General features: G+C 38.6%; 1 protein-coding gene across 2 annotated transcripts in view; it reads left to right on the forward strand.

Annotated features, from left to right (window-relative positions):
- CERS6 (ceramide synthase 6) overlaps positions 1–16,812 on the forward strand; it is a 123,672-nt gene that overhangs the window by 51,908 nt on the left and 54,952 nt on the right. For both annotated transcript variants that reach the window (XM_031599521.2, XM_090143959.1), the window contains one exon: positions 7,615–7,672. In XM_031599521.2, coding sequence (XP_031455381.2) covers positions 7,615–7,672 — 58 coding nt within the window. The remainder of the gene's footprint in view (positions 1–7,614; positions 7,673–16,812) is intronic.

Here is a 16,812-nt window from a genome sequence, read left to right on the forward strand (position 1 = left end):
AAAACTGCATCACTGCATTTCCTTTTTTTCTGCACCACTAAATTTTGCTCTTAAGACTTTCAGAGCTGTGTTTTGAGCATACAGATTTAGGACAGAGCTGGTCTCAAGTGGCACTGTAACATTAAATATTAAATGACTGTTTCACATTGCAGCGAAGAGGAAAATCAGATGACAGCCAAATCTTAAGCCATAAAATTGAAGATGAAAGCAATGAAAACTTCTCAATTCACCATACCTGCTGTTTTGAACATCTTAATGAGCGATGTATAACTTTCTCCTTCCTCAAATAACTTCTTAACCACAGTGCTTGCTTTTCACGTGGTTGCTCCAGTCAAGCTCAAGAAGGGCAAGAGCACTTTTTTAAACATTTTAATTAAACTGTATAATTCCAGTTACGTTCGTCAGGCTTTAAGAAAGTGCAGGAAATTACCATTAAAAGAGATCTTGGGAGGCAGAATAGTGGAAAGTGAAGCTGCTGCCATCAAATATACCGTTACATAGCTTCATATGAGATTAGTTATCAACGTTCAAGATAAGTATGGATTTCCTGGGGAGTACAAACTGAAGAAGAGTTCCATTGCCTGGATTCTGAATCAGTGGAAGGCATGCCGTGGGTCAGAGCTATGCACTAATTGTGTTTCCAGTCTGCTCTGTGTTTTGGCTTTCCATGTATATGTTTGTCTTTTCAAGCACAAACAAATGTAGGATTTATTAAAGTTGTTTATTTTAAATATCTTTAGTAGGTGTAAGAAACTGTGATTGCAACTTGGAATAGCAATTCTTCAAATCTCTGAAAATTTGCATGCTTTCTAGACGTCTTGTGTAATCTACAGAGGTAGAGAGACACTGTGTTTTGCAGTGTGCTTGTTGTGTGGGGGGGCTATATATTTAGTTGACAGTTGTCAATTTCAAGTCTTTTTCCTCGTAGAGTAGCTGTGCTGAGCTCACTCTGCCGATGGCTTATTATGGTGAAAAAGGCATCTTTCTGAGACAGAGCATGAATCTGATGTGCTGGGCTCTACAAAGTGTGTGTGTTTGGGGGAAATTGCTCAAACAATTCATTTTTATTAGCTGAAGTTTAATTTTACTTTTTGGAGCTGAAACTTTATTCTCCAGTGGTGTGCCCCAGGGGTTGATGCTGAGGCCTGTTCTCTTCAGTATCTTTATTGATGATCCAGATAAGGGCATTAAGTACACCCTCAGTAAGTTTGCAGGTGACACTGTGTTGGCAGGAAGTGTTGATCTGCCTGGGGGTAGCAGGGCCCAACAGAGGGATCTGGACAGGCTGGATAGCTGGACTGAAGCCAACATAATGAGGGTTCAACAAGACCAAGTGCCAGGCTTCAGCCATTGAGGCCCTGGAGCAAGCCCTGAAAAGGGCAACTAAGCTGCTGAGGAGTCTGGAACACAGGCCTTATGAGGAGCAACTGAGGGAGCTGGGATTGTTTCGTCTGGAGAAGAGGGGGCTCAGGGGAGACCCTGTTGCTGCCCAGGGAGGTGGTGGAGTCACCAACCCTGGAGATGTTCAAGGAACATTTAGACACTGTGTTGAGGGACATGGTTTAGTGAGAACTATTGCTGATGGGCAGACGGTTGGGCTTGTATGATCTTGCCTTTTCAAACTTGGTGGTTCTTTGAAATTTTAAGGACACAGCAGCATGGCCAAGGCAAGCTCATCAGAAGTACACTTGAAGTCTGTGAAGTGCACTTAAATAGTTTTTGCTGAATTGAGCATGACTGGACATACCAGCTTAAATGGCAGAAGCTCTTCAACTTTTCCATTGCCTTAGTGTTCTGTATTATGTTGAAGTGTATTTAAAATTTCATTAGTGGCTCTAAGTTAAAGAGTTGAGAGGTTTTGAAACTGTATTCTGGATCAAGAATGGACTTATGTGTTGAACAAGTGCTGTGAAATCTGTTGCTGTGCCCTCCAGGTACTTTAGAATATTCATTTTTAGACCACATTGGAAAAAAATTCTTCCAATGGAAGGAAGAGGCTGCAGTATGTTGCATCCATACTTGAAACACCTGGCCTAGTGAGCACCAGTCCACCCTGAAGAATTACCCTAAGAGGTGGCATGCAGACTTGATCTCGCTTGTGCTGGGTTCAAGCAGAACAGGCACAAACCTGGTTCACTTGGGTAGTTTTGAGGATGTGATAGTGCAGGGCTAAAGTGAACCTTGTAAACTCTGTTTCAAGCAGACAGATGAAGTCTTCCAGAACACTGGCTCCTTGAGTGCTTGCATCTGGGTTTGTTGGATTTAAATTAACCTGGGAGTCTTTTCAAGGAGTATGCTTTGGGTGTATTTGGGTTATTCAGATTTTCTGTCTGCACACCACTGACTGAAGTGTTTGAAGTCGGGGGGGGGGGGGCCTGAGCAATCCTCACAAAACAGAGTAGTTTCAGCTGCTCTTTCAATTAAATGTTAATTGATGCAATAATCACCCAGAATGGGGTGCTTCACCGAGTGTCCTCCACTGTTTTGTGTTACTGGGCCAGTGAATATCCCTGGGGGAGAAGGGGAACAAAAGGTATCTTAATATAAACCTTGCGGTACTTTTCCTTAGTTAGCTGAGCTCTGCTACTGCTGCTGCTTAACTTTTGTTATGTACAGCAAAGAAACAGTGGATGTAATTCCTATTCGTAACTTTCCTTCCACTTTCCTACATCAGTGGGTTGCAGTGAGACCTGAGCAGAGGGGGAAAAAGAGATATATACTGTAGATCGTGAATAATAGATTTAAATAAAGTGCAAAGGAATTGAACTGAGATCTCACCTTGGACAAATATGTTTTGCATTATATGTGTTTCTTTCCTCTTCTGGACTTGTCTATATGATTTGAGGTAGAGCTTTATAACAAACTCCAGTCCCTGTCCTTCCTCTCAAGTCATAGATTTTCTGCTATATAAAACAGCTTCATTAGAAGAGATGGTCCTATACACTGTAGTTTTCACGGCTAACAAACATTTCAGAAGCATGTGAGATATAACAAGACAAAAATGAACCTAGATTTTACAAAGCCTGGCAGATTTTCTTACTGTTGGGCTACTGAATAAGAGAGGTTGAGGGAAAATTAGGACTGCTCATACACCAGTAAAAGCATCAGCATAGTTCCAGATTATTGTCTCTCTGCACCACGGTAGGAAAGCAGGTAGAGAAATACCTGATAATTCCTGGTGTGATTCAAATACAGGGTGATCTCTGTGACCTTGTGTAAATGGTTATTGGCACATCTACCAGTTAAACATGTAGATTTGTATTTTTTTGATTCTGTAACCGGAGCTGAAGGAAGTAACAGCCAGTGATTTTTGTCTATTTGCTGTATGTATATCTTTTCTGACTATTGCCTCATGAGTGGCATTTGTTCTGTGAATGATTTCACCCGTCAGTTTAATTTAATGTGGAATTTATAGATTTCAGGACGTGCTGATTCGTAGATAACTCGGATCTAACTTTTAGGTTTAAAAAGACAGTTATGTATAAAGCATGTTGCTAAGGCCATTGATGTTAACTGAATAAGTAACAGTTAATGTGTAACATTTACTCCAGTTTTGAACATAATTTCTTAGCTAGTTAGATCAGGTATATTCACTTTATAATAAAAAACACTGTAATAACTTAAAATTAATCTTCTCCCAAATCTTTATGGTTGAGCATGACGCCATATGGTATTGAATCCCTTTGACCAGTTTGGACCAGTGTCTTGGCTGTGTCCCCTCCTCTGTGCACTCCTTGTCCTCCTCACTGTCAGGGCAGCATGAAAGGCAGAGAAGTCCTTGGTTTGATGTAAGCACTGCTCATCAACAACTAGAGCATCAGTGTATTGACAATAGTATTCTTATCCTAAATCAAAAACACAGGGTTATGCTAGCTGTCCTGAAGAAAATTAACTCTATCCCAGCTGAAACCAGGATGTACGAATTCTATTTGACCTTGGGCAGTGGATGTTTTACTATAACTTGCAGCAAGAAACTAACTACAAGTAGAGTTAAACAAGATGTGAAACTACTTGGACTTCTGTGTGGGTATTGAGCCAGGCCAAGTTTTTCTTTGAAGCCCATGGAAAAGGCAGCAAGCTGTCTGATACACAGCAATGGAAAGAAAGTCCTCAAGTCCTCTATTGCACTGCTTCTGCCAGATCTAGCTAATTAATAATGGCAAAAAAGCTGGGGGCCAGTTCTGACTTAGTTTGATCAAGCCAGATGTTGGTTCTCTAGTTTCTGCAGATTTTGTTTACCAGGAATGAGCGTTTTGCTTTTATTATTTTAAATTATTTTTTAAGCTTGACCTGTGAATAATCAACAAGCATAGAGAGTGATTAGGCTGTTATCTACAGATCGTTTAGCTAGAAAGATTATCATGGTGGAAAGGGATAATAAAAAATAAATGAAAATGCTCACCCATATCCTGAGCTCCCAGGAAAACTCTAAAGGGAGCAATCTCCAGGAAGAGATCCTTCTATGGTGGCAGTCAGCCCTTGAATGGGGCAGCCAGGTTCCACCCCTTCTGGTCACATAGCTGAATTCCTTCACCTGTGCTCCCATGGCTGATTCAGTGCTTGCCTCAGATGATCAATCAGAGTTTCAGGCTGTGATTCAACAGTTCCCATACAGACCTGCTTTTTCTGTGACCTAGTTCTGAGCCTTGCTTTGCTCTGATAACTGGCTCACACAATTGTTTGGGAGGGTTGAGGGGAAAAAATAAAAAATAGGAGAGAAGACCAACAGCACATTATGACATATTGTATGCATATATCACCTGTGGAACAGTCAAATAGTTGGAGCAAGCTGATAGTCTTCAGCAAACCCAGCTTTTGGCTCCAAAAGCTTCTAAGCTCCAGAAATTCTTCGGTGAGGTAGTCCAGGATTTTAGCTTAGGTCTGTAGCAGCACTTTAGATTGTGGATGGAGTGAAAAATCATTGTTTTTGAATTTGCAAGACTTAGGAAGGGATCTTTTCATTCCACGGAGATGCTAGCTGCAGTAGGAAAATTGTGAATTAAAGGTGATATTGAGGGGATTTTAAATGTAACATAACAAATCCTCTGGTGAGGGGTCTATCGTGTGTGTGTGTATATATATATATGTGTATATATATATATATGTATATATATATATCTATATATTCCCAGCAGTAGTCTTGAAGCTTTTACTAGAGGAAGTAGATGACTTTGAATTTAAACAGCAGGTTTTCTAGCCATAGAACTGGTCTAATGAGAAAGTTGTTACCCAAATAAAGCCTTGCTTCATGCTGCTATCCTTGCAGTTTGTTCCATGTAGTCTGAAGGTTTCTACGAGGAGACTACTCTCACTTCTACCTCCCCCCTCAGAGTACTCTCTTTTTGCAGTTCTTAATGAAACTGCCATCACGTAGGCTGTGAGCTGTGTTGCTGGCGTTACTGAACCCTTGAAGGTATTTACATAATAGCAAATGAATAAATAATCTCTGCAGTGTTCTGGAGGTTACAGGGTAAGAGACAATTTCTGTACAGCTGAGGTATCGCACTTTAAATCTCACTGATATTCTTACACTCTCTTGTACTTAGCTTGTCATAAAGCTATTTATGTCTGGTAAGTTTCCTTCTAAACACTTGTAAAAGTAGTTTTGAAGAGTAAGATCTAAATTAACCCTTTTTTTTTTTTTTTTTCCTTAGGAGTGTTTTCAGGTTTGAAACCATTCCAGTAATGTCTGAATGCACTTTGGTGGCAATTAGCTGTAAGCTAATAGTTTTGCATGTGAACAGAAAGTTGTCCTGTAAAATACATAACTGAGGATGATTCACTCAACAGTATTGCCTCACTAAAGAAGCTAAATTTCATCTTGCTGTAAATGTTATGAATAGTAAGTCAGTGGTATTTACTTCAAGCATGTTTGTGTGATTGCTCCAACCCTCCGGAAAAAAAGGACAAGGGGGAATGGTTTTAAACTGAGACAGGGGAGGTTTAGGTTAGATATTAGGAGGAAGTTTTTCACTCAGAAGATGGTGACGCACTGGAACAGGTTGCCCAAGGAGGTTGTGGATGCCCCATCCCTGGGGGCTTTCAAGGCCAGGCTGGATGTGGCTCTGGGCAGTCTGGTCTAGTGGTTGGCAAGCCTGCCCATGGCAGGAGGGTTAAAACTAAATGATCTTTGAGGTACTTTTCAACCCAGGCAATTCTATGATGATTCTAAGGGATAGGGGAAAAACAAACAAACAAACAAAAAACCACAACAAAAAACCATACAGGGATTCCTGTAAGAATCTGTGTTGCGTAAGGCTTTTCTTTTACTTCCTTATACTTCCACTGACCTTTCTTTCCTAAACCAGTAATTGGCCAGAAGATAGAAAGATGCTCAGTATGCTGCCTTTTATTGCAAAAGGGAGACAGTAATAGTAGGAAGGATGACTTCTTAGGTCTTCTGCTGACTTCTCTTTCTGTGTCGTTGTTCTCTTTACTTTTAGTTTGCCTCTGAAAGGAGACCTAGAAGCCCAGCAGTTGTTTCATGTGTGCTTTGGAATAGGAAACTCTCTAGAAAATGTGTAGCTAGGAATCTGTTTGAAAGCAGACATAAGTTACAGATATGTACTTAATGTTCAACATATCTATCTGGTGCAAATGCTCTCACTAAAACTAAGAGTGAATGTCTGGAATCTGCTCTGCTCAATTCCTCATTGCTGTGTGTTATGCTTCTCATCACTGAAGACCATATTTTGTGTGTAGCACTCTAACATTGCCTGTTGAAAGCTGAATAAAGTTTCTTATTATTGTTGTGCTAAACAGGAGGTTAGGTCCTGTAATTGCAGTAAATCTTTTTTTTTATCTGATTGCTCAGTAACTCCGGAGTATCAGAAATGATAGCAATCCTAGGTGTTTATTTTTTATGTGAAAATCAAAGTTCTTTGCACACAAATGGCTTAATGTTAATCCTGCTCTCCCAGATAACGAGGCCTTCAAAATGAGTCTCCACAGAAGCAAGTATAACACTAAGGACCTCTGAAACAGAGTAACAATGGAACTGGGAAGTATGGAACAAATGTTTAATTTAAACAAGTACTGAATTGTCACCTACTGAAATAAGTTCTAATTATACACAGAAGTATTTTACTGAATTGGAGTGCAGTTTTCAAAAGAAACAGTGTTATTAGAGTGGAATTAATGAATCCCAGCTTCTTACAAATCTCTTTCATATTTGAATTCCCTGCTTAGTAATAGGATTACAGTTCTTCCTGCTTAGAAGTGATGAGCACTGTCTTGGATTCTTCTGTTTTCCCTAAGCTTGGTAGGTTTTCCAGTATTTAATAACACGTGGACTTCCCTGCAACAGACCTGTGAATTGTCCTTTGTTCTCTATTAGTAGTTTTCACAAAACTTTTGAGAACTTAATTATCCTTGAAAGATTTTTCTCCTGATTTGAAATTAAACAATATTTTCATAGGGTGGGTGGGAAGCTGGGAAAAAGCAGGCAGGTGAGCAGAATGTTTGATAATGAAAGTTGTAGAAAAACAGCCCAGAATTTTGCTTCTACTTCTGTTAATGTGACCAGGATATGCTGGGTTGGTGGTGCTGCACGTAATGGTTTGTTGAATTGTGTAAAGCTGGTATCCTAGAGTTAATCTATTGTACCTTTTTCAGGTGGAGATTTACATTTTACCTTTATATATTTACCTATGGAGTACGGTTCCTGAAAAAGGTAGGCACTTGCGTTATTTGCTTTCATAACACGTCACAGACTTTTCTGAAACCTTACACAGATATAATGTAGAGCACAGACATAAAATTGACATCCAGCAGGAACAAAAAATTAAAATTTAATTTGCATTCATAAAATGAGTTGCCATTGGCATTAACTGCTTAACAATTGTTATTGGAACAAAAAAATCCATGGATATAGCAACATGTTTAGTTCACTTTATTACTTTTCATTATCAACATTAAACAGGTAGTAAGGCTTACTAAAGTATTCAGCTCAGCTTTTGCATCATTCTTATTTAAATTCCCCTGGCAGAAGTTGATTTTTAATAACAAGCAAAATCTATTAGTGATTTTAAATGTACTATTTTTTGTTTGTTCTTTGTCTGGTGTACTTTGGAAAAATGTATCATGCGGTTTCCTATCAGTGGTATGTTTCTGGTGATTTAAAACAGAGAAGGATATTAATAACCCCTAATTGCCCTTACCATAGGTCCGTTAACCTAACCATTGGTTGTTATCTGTATCTATGGTGCAGCTTTTTGCAGCATTGCTAGTTCCTAGAGCTTTTGTACGAGTCAAGCAATATATGCGTAAACCTGAGAGATTGAATTTAGGGGAATGTGTGGTCTCAGTGTGTTTATGTAATTTTGACTATTTGTTTTGTACAAAAAATGGACTCAATAGAATGTATCGTACATGCTTCTGGTGATTTGTAAACAGAAGTATAACCTGGGGGTTAGGTGAAGGAGAGCAACACATCATTTTTACAGTTGTGATTCTTGAGATTATCTCAGATAATTAAACTTGGTGCCAGCAGGACTAATTATGCTCTTCTGCAGGGAAGAGACGTTGGAGCTGTTCTCAGTCACTTAACAGTAGTCAGCCTCAGATGCAGTGTGTGTGCTTGCCTTCCATAATAGACCCAAGCCATGTGCCATGCACAACCTCTTCTTGAATGCTTCCACTCTGTGTATTTCACTCATGCTCCATGATCCTAATGTTCTGTTTTCTGCTTTCAATTTTTCCCACGATTGTGGGAAATATGAAAATAGACTTAATGATAAGCAATTAAGTGAATGTTGCCACCATGATGAATGCTGCATGCTTCACAGTTGGCTTCTGACTTATTCGGATGCTTTTGCTCAATGCAGAACAGTTACTACTCAGTCACATTATTCAAACAGTGTTTGACAGGAAGAGTGACCGTGGTGCAACAGAACTAGAAGTAGTTTTTATTTTTCCCTATGCCTGTATTGTATATTTTTTTCTGGATTATTGGCATAGGCACAGTAGTATGTTTGATGTAATGTTTTTCAGCTCACAATAGAATTTTAGGGAGCAGTGTGATTTCTTTAAATCAAAATTATTTAAATATTTTACTCTTGATAGTAATTCATCCAGCAAATAGAGAATCCTCTTTTATGTAAAGCAGCCCTTTTCTTATTTTATTTTTCAAACTCAAAGTGTTTTATTTTGTTAAAGATGTTGTAAATGTGTTGAAACATGAGAAAAGGTATATTTCTTAAAAATAGTTTTCGTATAAATGTACAGGATGCTTCAGTGATTGCAGTGGCCATAGAACAGAGTTCTTTCAAAACTATCCAACTGCTTAACATCTTTTGAGAGGATGACCTCACGTCCCTCATGGTTTCAGAATTACTGATTTTCTTTTTCCAGCAACCTCTTCTGGTTTTGTTCTTTCCCACTACCTTGGGGAATGAGAAAGATGACTACTAATATTTTTTATTATTAGTCAACTATGAATTTAAAAAAAATGAAGGTAATATTCTCAGAATCTGCTAAATAAACTGAAGCCTCACAGTAACAAGGCAGCAGCTTCCTTGCACAGCACAATGAAAGTATGTGCTCTTGGAAAAGCCTGCATATCAACACTTTTAAAGATTGAAAAGAATACAGTGAATACATATTTCATTACAAGTCACTGTGACAGTGTCTACAGCTTGAGATGACACACAGATTGTGGATGTCTTTCTCCCAGTTCAGTATATTGCTGCAGCATGAGATTGACATTACACAAAAAGCTTGTTCACCATATAATTGTGTATATTTTAATTATTCATTTTTACCCAGTATTGTAAATGAGTCTCACATCTTTTTATGCTATTGTCATTATTCCAGTCTTCTGCATCGTATACTTATTTCTTCCACATAGGAATGTACACAAATTAACAAAATTATGACCGTTTATATATATATATATTTGCCTAATCTCCATAGTAACATTGTGTAAGTAAAAGAAAATAGAGGTTTTTTGCTGTGCATCAGACACCAAAGACTTTACTGGATCCACTTAAGAGGGAAATCTAGATTTACAAGAACTAAAATCCAAACCAAGGAAGCCAATTTGCCACACTGGTTTTCAAGGTTCTGCTTGTAGTAATCCTGTCACTATATATATATTTTTTTTTTTTCTTTTTTTTTTTTACAAAGAATATATTGCTTGGAAGAATAGAATCTTGTTGAAAAATCTTGTTTAGCAAGTTGCTGCAACCCTCTCTCAAACTGATGAATTAATTTACAGAGTGGCTGGGAGATTGTCATGGAATTTCAGAAATGCTGTGACTGCATTTAACTCCTGCTTTCTGGATATGCTGGCAGCAACTTCTTTGTGTCTCTTAGTAGTGGGGCAAAGGTGGTTAAAACTAGAAAATGGTAATCACTGACTTCTGGATTTTTTGAGCAGTTGTATTTGCACCATCAAGCCATAGTAGTCTGCATTGTGCAGGATGTGCCTTTCTGCTGTGGGAAGTAACATCTCTTTTTCAAGACTGTTACACAGGGTTTTCCAAGTGTTTTCTCCTAATACCAGCTTAGCTGCATGGTTACATTGCTATGGCTTTTCTTTTTGTAGCACTTTCATCTACTTTTTTTATAATTTTTGCCTAGAGAGGAGTCTGAGGGGAGGCCCCATGGTGGTCTACAGCTTCTTCACAGAGGAGCAGAAGAAGGACAGGTGCTGTTTTCTGCACTATGGTTACAGCAACAGGATCTGAGAGAATGGCATGGAGTTGTGTCAAGGAAATTAGGAAAATGTTCATCACCAGTGACTGAGCCCTGGAACAGTCTTCCCAGCACAGTGGTCATGGCACCAAGCTGGATCCAGTTCAAGGAGCATTTGGACAATGCTCTCAGAACTACGGTTTGTATTTTGGGCAGTCCTGTGTGGAGCTAGGAACTGGACTCAATGAACCCTTGTGCCTCATCCCTTCCAACTTAGGATATTTTATGATTCTGTGATAAATTGCTGATGATAAAGTCACTGGTCTCAGCTGGTGAAGGAAAAACTATGTGAAAGCCTATGCAAAGGCATCTGGTGACTTAGGGGGACCTAATGTTTCTTAGTGGTTTTGAAATGTGAATCAGCTCATTTGTTCAAAACGCTGTTCCTAAACATAAATTCCAGTGTCTCTTTTATAGTTTCTCTGTTGGCTCTTGGATTACCAAGCAATGAAATATTTTGACCTCTGTATTCTTGTTCTTCCCTTCTTACCTGTCATGGTCTTCTCTTAACCTGTTGCTCCTTTGCATTGCTGCTTATGCTGTTGCTAACCTACTGGTTGCTTCTATTCACAATTGACTTTCCTTGGTTTGAGGGTGACATTAATCTTTTCATGCAAGACTGGTATGGAGACTGTCAATTACTTAAGCACTGCAAGTTTTGAGGACCTTTCCAATGTGCTGGCCCCTTGCCCAGAGACTAATTTGACTTTCTAGACTCTTTCTGAAAACACATTTCTTATAATGCCCAAAGGACATGAATCATTGCTACTTTGTCTTCTGCTGTCACCTTCCCTTTTTGCTACGTTAGGTAATGTTACTGCATCAGTGCAATGTCAGCAAAAGAATAGACTTGTATTTCCTTGTGTACCATCAAACCACTTGAGGAAACACTAAGAAGGATGTGGTGCCAAACCACCATTCTTGCAAAAAGTGTTACTATGTCTTCGGTAGCTTTATACAGCTGACAAGCTTATCTAGTTTGGAAAGATATGCCAATTTTAATAAGCAGTAATTAGATAATGAACTTATCAATTCTGTTTTAGTCCTGAAACTCTGAGTGGGTCTGTCAGCATGGCACACATGCTGACATGAATTTATTTTTAGAATGGAAGTTTTATATCGTCTTGGTTAAGCATTTCACATGGAGAAATATGCATCAGATTTCTGCTTTGCTCCTCGCTTCCCTACCACCGGCACATGAAAGCTAATAAAGCTGCAATTTAGAGCAGTTGTACATCTCTTCAAAATGCCATTGCAAACTTGTTTGCATTACTCCTCATTTCTGCAGTTAATGGCTGATCTGGATAAAAAGAAAGCTGATGATTTACTGCACCCAGTAAAGCAACCTGTAACTCTTTGTAGCAGCAACTGCATGTGACACGATGCATCAATTCTTTTGCCATGCTGTAATTGCTGAGTACGCTGCTGGAAATATTGAAACTTTCTAATCACTGGAAGCTGTCGTCTTATCAAACTGTTCTCTTGTTATGTCATTCTCCAGAGTCAAAGGTAGAGATGGGAGAGGGGGGAAGAGCTCCACTTCAGACCTTCTTAAACTTTTATTTTTCTTGAAACTATAGTTGTTTGAAAAGAAGAATATGAAGTACTTATTCTTATATGTGTGATAGGTAGGGTGTGGCCTGTTACTGCCCTAATGTTTCTGCATGCACGAGGACTTGGATTCCTAAAGCTTTTTTTTTTATTTTTAGAAAGGATGCTCCATTCCACTGCTGAGGTGAATTGGTGTGCATTTTGTTTTTCTGGAACAGCATAGTAACAGCAATACACACAGGCATTATGGTCCTGGTAGACTTGTAAAATGATTGAAAATGCCACTTTGGATTGCTTGTAAATGAGAATCTTAGACCTTATGTCAGACCACCTGTGTTTGAAATGCAAAAGAGAATTTGTTAATTCTTGGTGTGGTGACCAATATTTTGTTTGCTGTTATATTTTTATCTCTTGACCACAGAGATTGTTAACCTCTGAAAAGTAAGTAGCTATTGATTCCCACAGCAGTAATCAACTCTGTAGGATTTATATTTGAGGAAAGAGGTGTCTCTGAAGAAAACTGAGTTCATATCCTGTGAGAAGTAAGACAAGATAGGGACATGGGATGGTTAGTTGGAGTAGTGTCTTATTTACCATTCTGGTTTTGAAAATTTTTCTTCTGTTTAGTGGTTTTGCAGCTATTCTAAAACTTGCCATCAAACTACTTAGTAGCTTCACTGTATGCTGTGTCTTGCATCAATTTTATCACTGATGTTTCACCTTCAGTTTTCTTCAAATTCTTGCTGTATAATCAATGAATGTAGTAGATGTTGTAATTATGAAATATACCAGAGAGTTTGGCTAAGCAGTTATTAAACTAAAACAGAATAGATAGAATGCTTACCCGTTTCTTGGGCTCACTGTGAGACTCTAGCGGAGTGGATCTCCAGAAGAGATCCTTCCCCACTGGTAGTCAGCTCTTAAATGGGTCTAGGAGAGGTGGAGCCAGGTTCCTCCCCTTCCAGCATTACAGGTGAATTGCCTTCACATTTGCTCCTGTGGCTGACTCATTGCTTGCCTAAGGTGATCAGTTGGAGGCTCAGGCCTGATTCAGCAGTTCCCATACACTTGCCATGTAGATAATTTACTTTACTTTTAGGGAGTTCTTCTATAGTCTTGCTATAGAGAGAACTTATGTTCAGATTTGCTTTTGAATTAATTTCAAACATTCCATTCCTTCCCAAAGAAGTACTTCAAAGTCATTTGATCTCTTTGGCCTTTAGGGAAAAAAAACTTCTATAAGACAGGATTGCCAGGCACTGTTCTCTCTGTATCCTGCTCATCTGTACATCAGGGCTGTTTGCCAATACTTTGAAGACTTCTGGCCAGAGTAATGTTATAGCTCACGTGCTCTGAAAAATGAGGAGTCACTATTACCGTAAAATTACTACTGTATTGTTCTGTGCATTTCTATCATTTAATTTTCCTTTAAATGCAAACTGCTCTTAAATGACAAAGAAATGAATATTGCATTCTGGCTGTATTATCACAAAGTCATCTGCAATACTGTGAAACTTAGACTTAATTGAGTCACTCTTCTTATTATAAAGACCAAGTACGCGTTTTCACTAATATGAAAGGGAGATTTCACTATACTCAGCTCACCTGTTTCTGTCTTAGCCGTGTAGTGTCTCAGCAGGCTTGTGGGTTGCCCAGCATACAATATGAATGCTGCCCTGTGCTGACTCAATAAAGCAATTTAATTCTGTCACAAATTATTTTGCCTAAAAAACAAGTGGTACATGAGGCTTTTCTTTGACACTGGTGTTCTTTATCCTTGAATGTTCCTGCAAACAATCTAGCTCTGAAGCTTAATTGTATCTCTGTGATGTCATGGAAGGTACGGATTTGGTTGTTTATTTGTTTCTCTCTTCCTGGTCTGATTTACGAAGTTTTGGAAAGAATAACCTGACCTTGGAAAGTTTGACATGTTTGAGACCTCTGATAGATTCTACCTGCAATGCAGCATTTGTTTTTCTAGTCTCTTTATCTGAACACTGGCCATGGAAATCTCATGGATTATCTGAAGATGAGTGGCTGAAGGAAGGCACAGATTTATCCTTGCAATTCTCTTGGAAAGGCTGGCTTGTTATAAGAGCCCCCTTTCCCCATGCTCAGTTTTTCTGTGTAGTACAGCCCAGAGTTTGTTGGCACTGGAGATGGCAGGACCATTCTGGGGAGAAACTTAATTTTATAAAGACTCTCCTCTTTCTTTTCCCATATATTTCTCAGCTAACTCTTATTTCAATATATTTCTCTTATATTTCATTGTCAGATCACCGCATTGCTTCTCAGCCCTTCCTCAACTGCTTTAATTAGTATGAGGAATGGACTTGGGATTCTGGGAAAACTGCAGGTTTGTCGTGTTCCTGTGGACAACAAGAGGTCTGCCTTGTTTCCTTCCTTTCCCATTGCCATCTTTTTACCATCACCATCTTCTATATTATCTACAAATTTTCCCGAAGAAGCTGATAGCAGTTTATGGCCTTGATTTAATGATCCTGGTCAGTAATGTTCTAGCAGAAATGCACCAGATTTTTTATCCTCCTGGAGGTTATTTTTTCCCTTAATTTCTCTGAAATAGGGAGATAATCTGAGGCGTTTTATTTTGGTACACTGCAATTTCCAAAGTGCTAGCAGGAGCAGGGCTGAAAGAAAGTAGAATTTTTTGAGTGAAACAGGCAAAATGAGAATATCAGTGATGCTCCTATTCCAGCAGTAGGGCACTGCTGGCAGTAAGACTTTCAAATGCAGATAATGATGAGAGATTTGACAAAAGTAAGGGAAGGGAGAACAACACACTAATTTAAAAATATATCTAGAATTGAATTTCAGTTTGTTTGGAATCCAACTGGCAATATTTAACTATCACTGAAATCAGAGTAATAAGTGAATGCTCTGTAATCAGCACTTTGGAGAGTAAAGCTGATAGGGAGCCATGCCCAGTGTCATCAGTACTCGTACCTTATGCTGCTGGTCTGGTCAGCTACATGGCAGCCCGACTTTCTAAAAGATAAGGATTTTTCCATGTTCTGTATATAAAAATAGCAGATCCAGATGGAATATTTCTGGAAGTATTTTAGTTAGACAACCTTAGATTAAAATAATTTAAATTCATCTGGAAACTGAGATGGTTCATTCATACCTATAGCAAAGCATTTAGAACAGTACTCTGCTATTGCCAGGGGCTTTTCCTGTTTTGCTGTTTTGATGAATGCAGCAATCCTGTTTTCCACAGTTAATTGCACTTGAGGAAAGAGTAGACGCTTTATATTAGAACAGGTTATTAATAGCCCAATTGGTGCTTTGAATTGCCATTATTAACTTGAACTCACTATAGAGGCAGTGACTTGGAGCAGAATATCTTTATCCACATTTAAGCTAGTGGGCCTTTAGATCACTACGTATGAGAGCTTTGAGTCATAAAACTGCTATGTTTTACCTTTTCAGTACGAGGAAAAAGAAGCTTGCTAGTTAAACAAATACATTATTGGTAGCTTTTTTTTTTTTTTTTTTTTTTTCCTTATTTCCTTTCTGTGTTACCTCATCATTTTATCTTAAAGCTTTCACTTCATTCCTGACTATTGATGGTCTCAGTTTCTGGCGATTAAAAATGACAGACTTTAGCGTGGGGAAATATTCCTTTGGGTTCAAATCTAATTCAGAGTATTGCTTCTGGTTTTTTTAACTGCTGTCTTAAATACAGTTTCACCAGGGATTATAGGTATTTATTTCCCCACAGATTTACAAATTTAAGAAAGCAAGAAAGGCAGCCAGTCTTTTTTCTCTTACCCAGTTACTGTTTGTTGTGCACAAAAGTGTTCATGTTAATCCAAAATTTAATATAAGTTTAGCACCAGCATAGTTCCTCTGCTCTCATCTCTAGCAGCCACTCTTCCTGCTACTTGTTTTAGCAAAATGAGTTGCATTTAAAAACAAACAAAATACAAATGGATCAAATAGATCTGAAGACAAAAAATGGAAACACAAAAAAGTTTGTATTTATGCACAACCTCAGCAGGAGGAGAAAGGAAAAAACAAGGAGGAAATCAATATAAAAGTTCATGTAGACTTAGCCAAAATAATTTCCCAAATCTGTAAAGATGTCCATCTTTCTTTGCTCAAATGAAGCAGATGTTCTCACAGACACTGACTTGGAACAAAGCAGGGAAGAATTTCCTTCAAATGGCATTCTTATTTTTAAATTAACATTTTCCCCTACACTTTTATTATGTTAGAGAAAATTGCAATGAGAGATTCTCTTCACTGGCCTTTTTCCCAGGCGCTATGGATTGCTTATGGCATAAAATCAATAAAATCACCAAGAAATAATTCACTACAAAGGACACCAGCACCTTAAGGGTGAATTGCCCTGATACAGTCGGTATGACATCAAAAAAAGGCAGCAGGTATCAGGAGTGGGAGAGAGAGGAGCTGCTTTAGTCAATCCTTTCCTTTGTTGCTTAGATTACGCCTTGTTTTAGCTGTGTCTGGGGATGGAATTGCTCAGAAATTGGTCCCTTTCTAGTGACCGTCTCTTTGGTGTAGCCGGAGATGGGGGCTTTT

This window comes from Phasianus colchicus, chromosome 7 (genome assembly GCF_987193195.1).
Source record: "Phasianus colchicus chromosome 7, bPhaCol1.hap1.1, whole genome shotgun sequence".
Lineage (NCBI taxonomy): Eukaryota > Metazoa > Chordata > Aves > Galliformes > Phasianidae > Phasianus > Phasianus colchicus.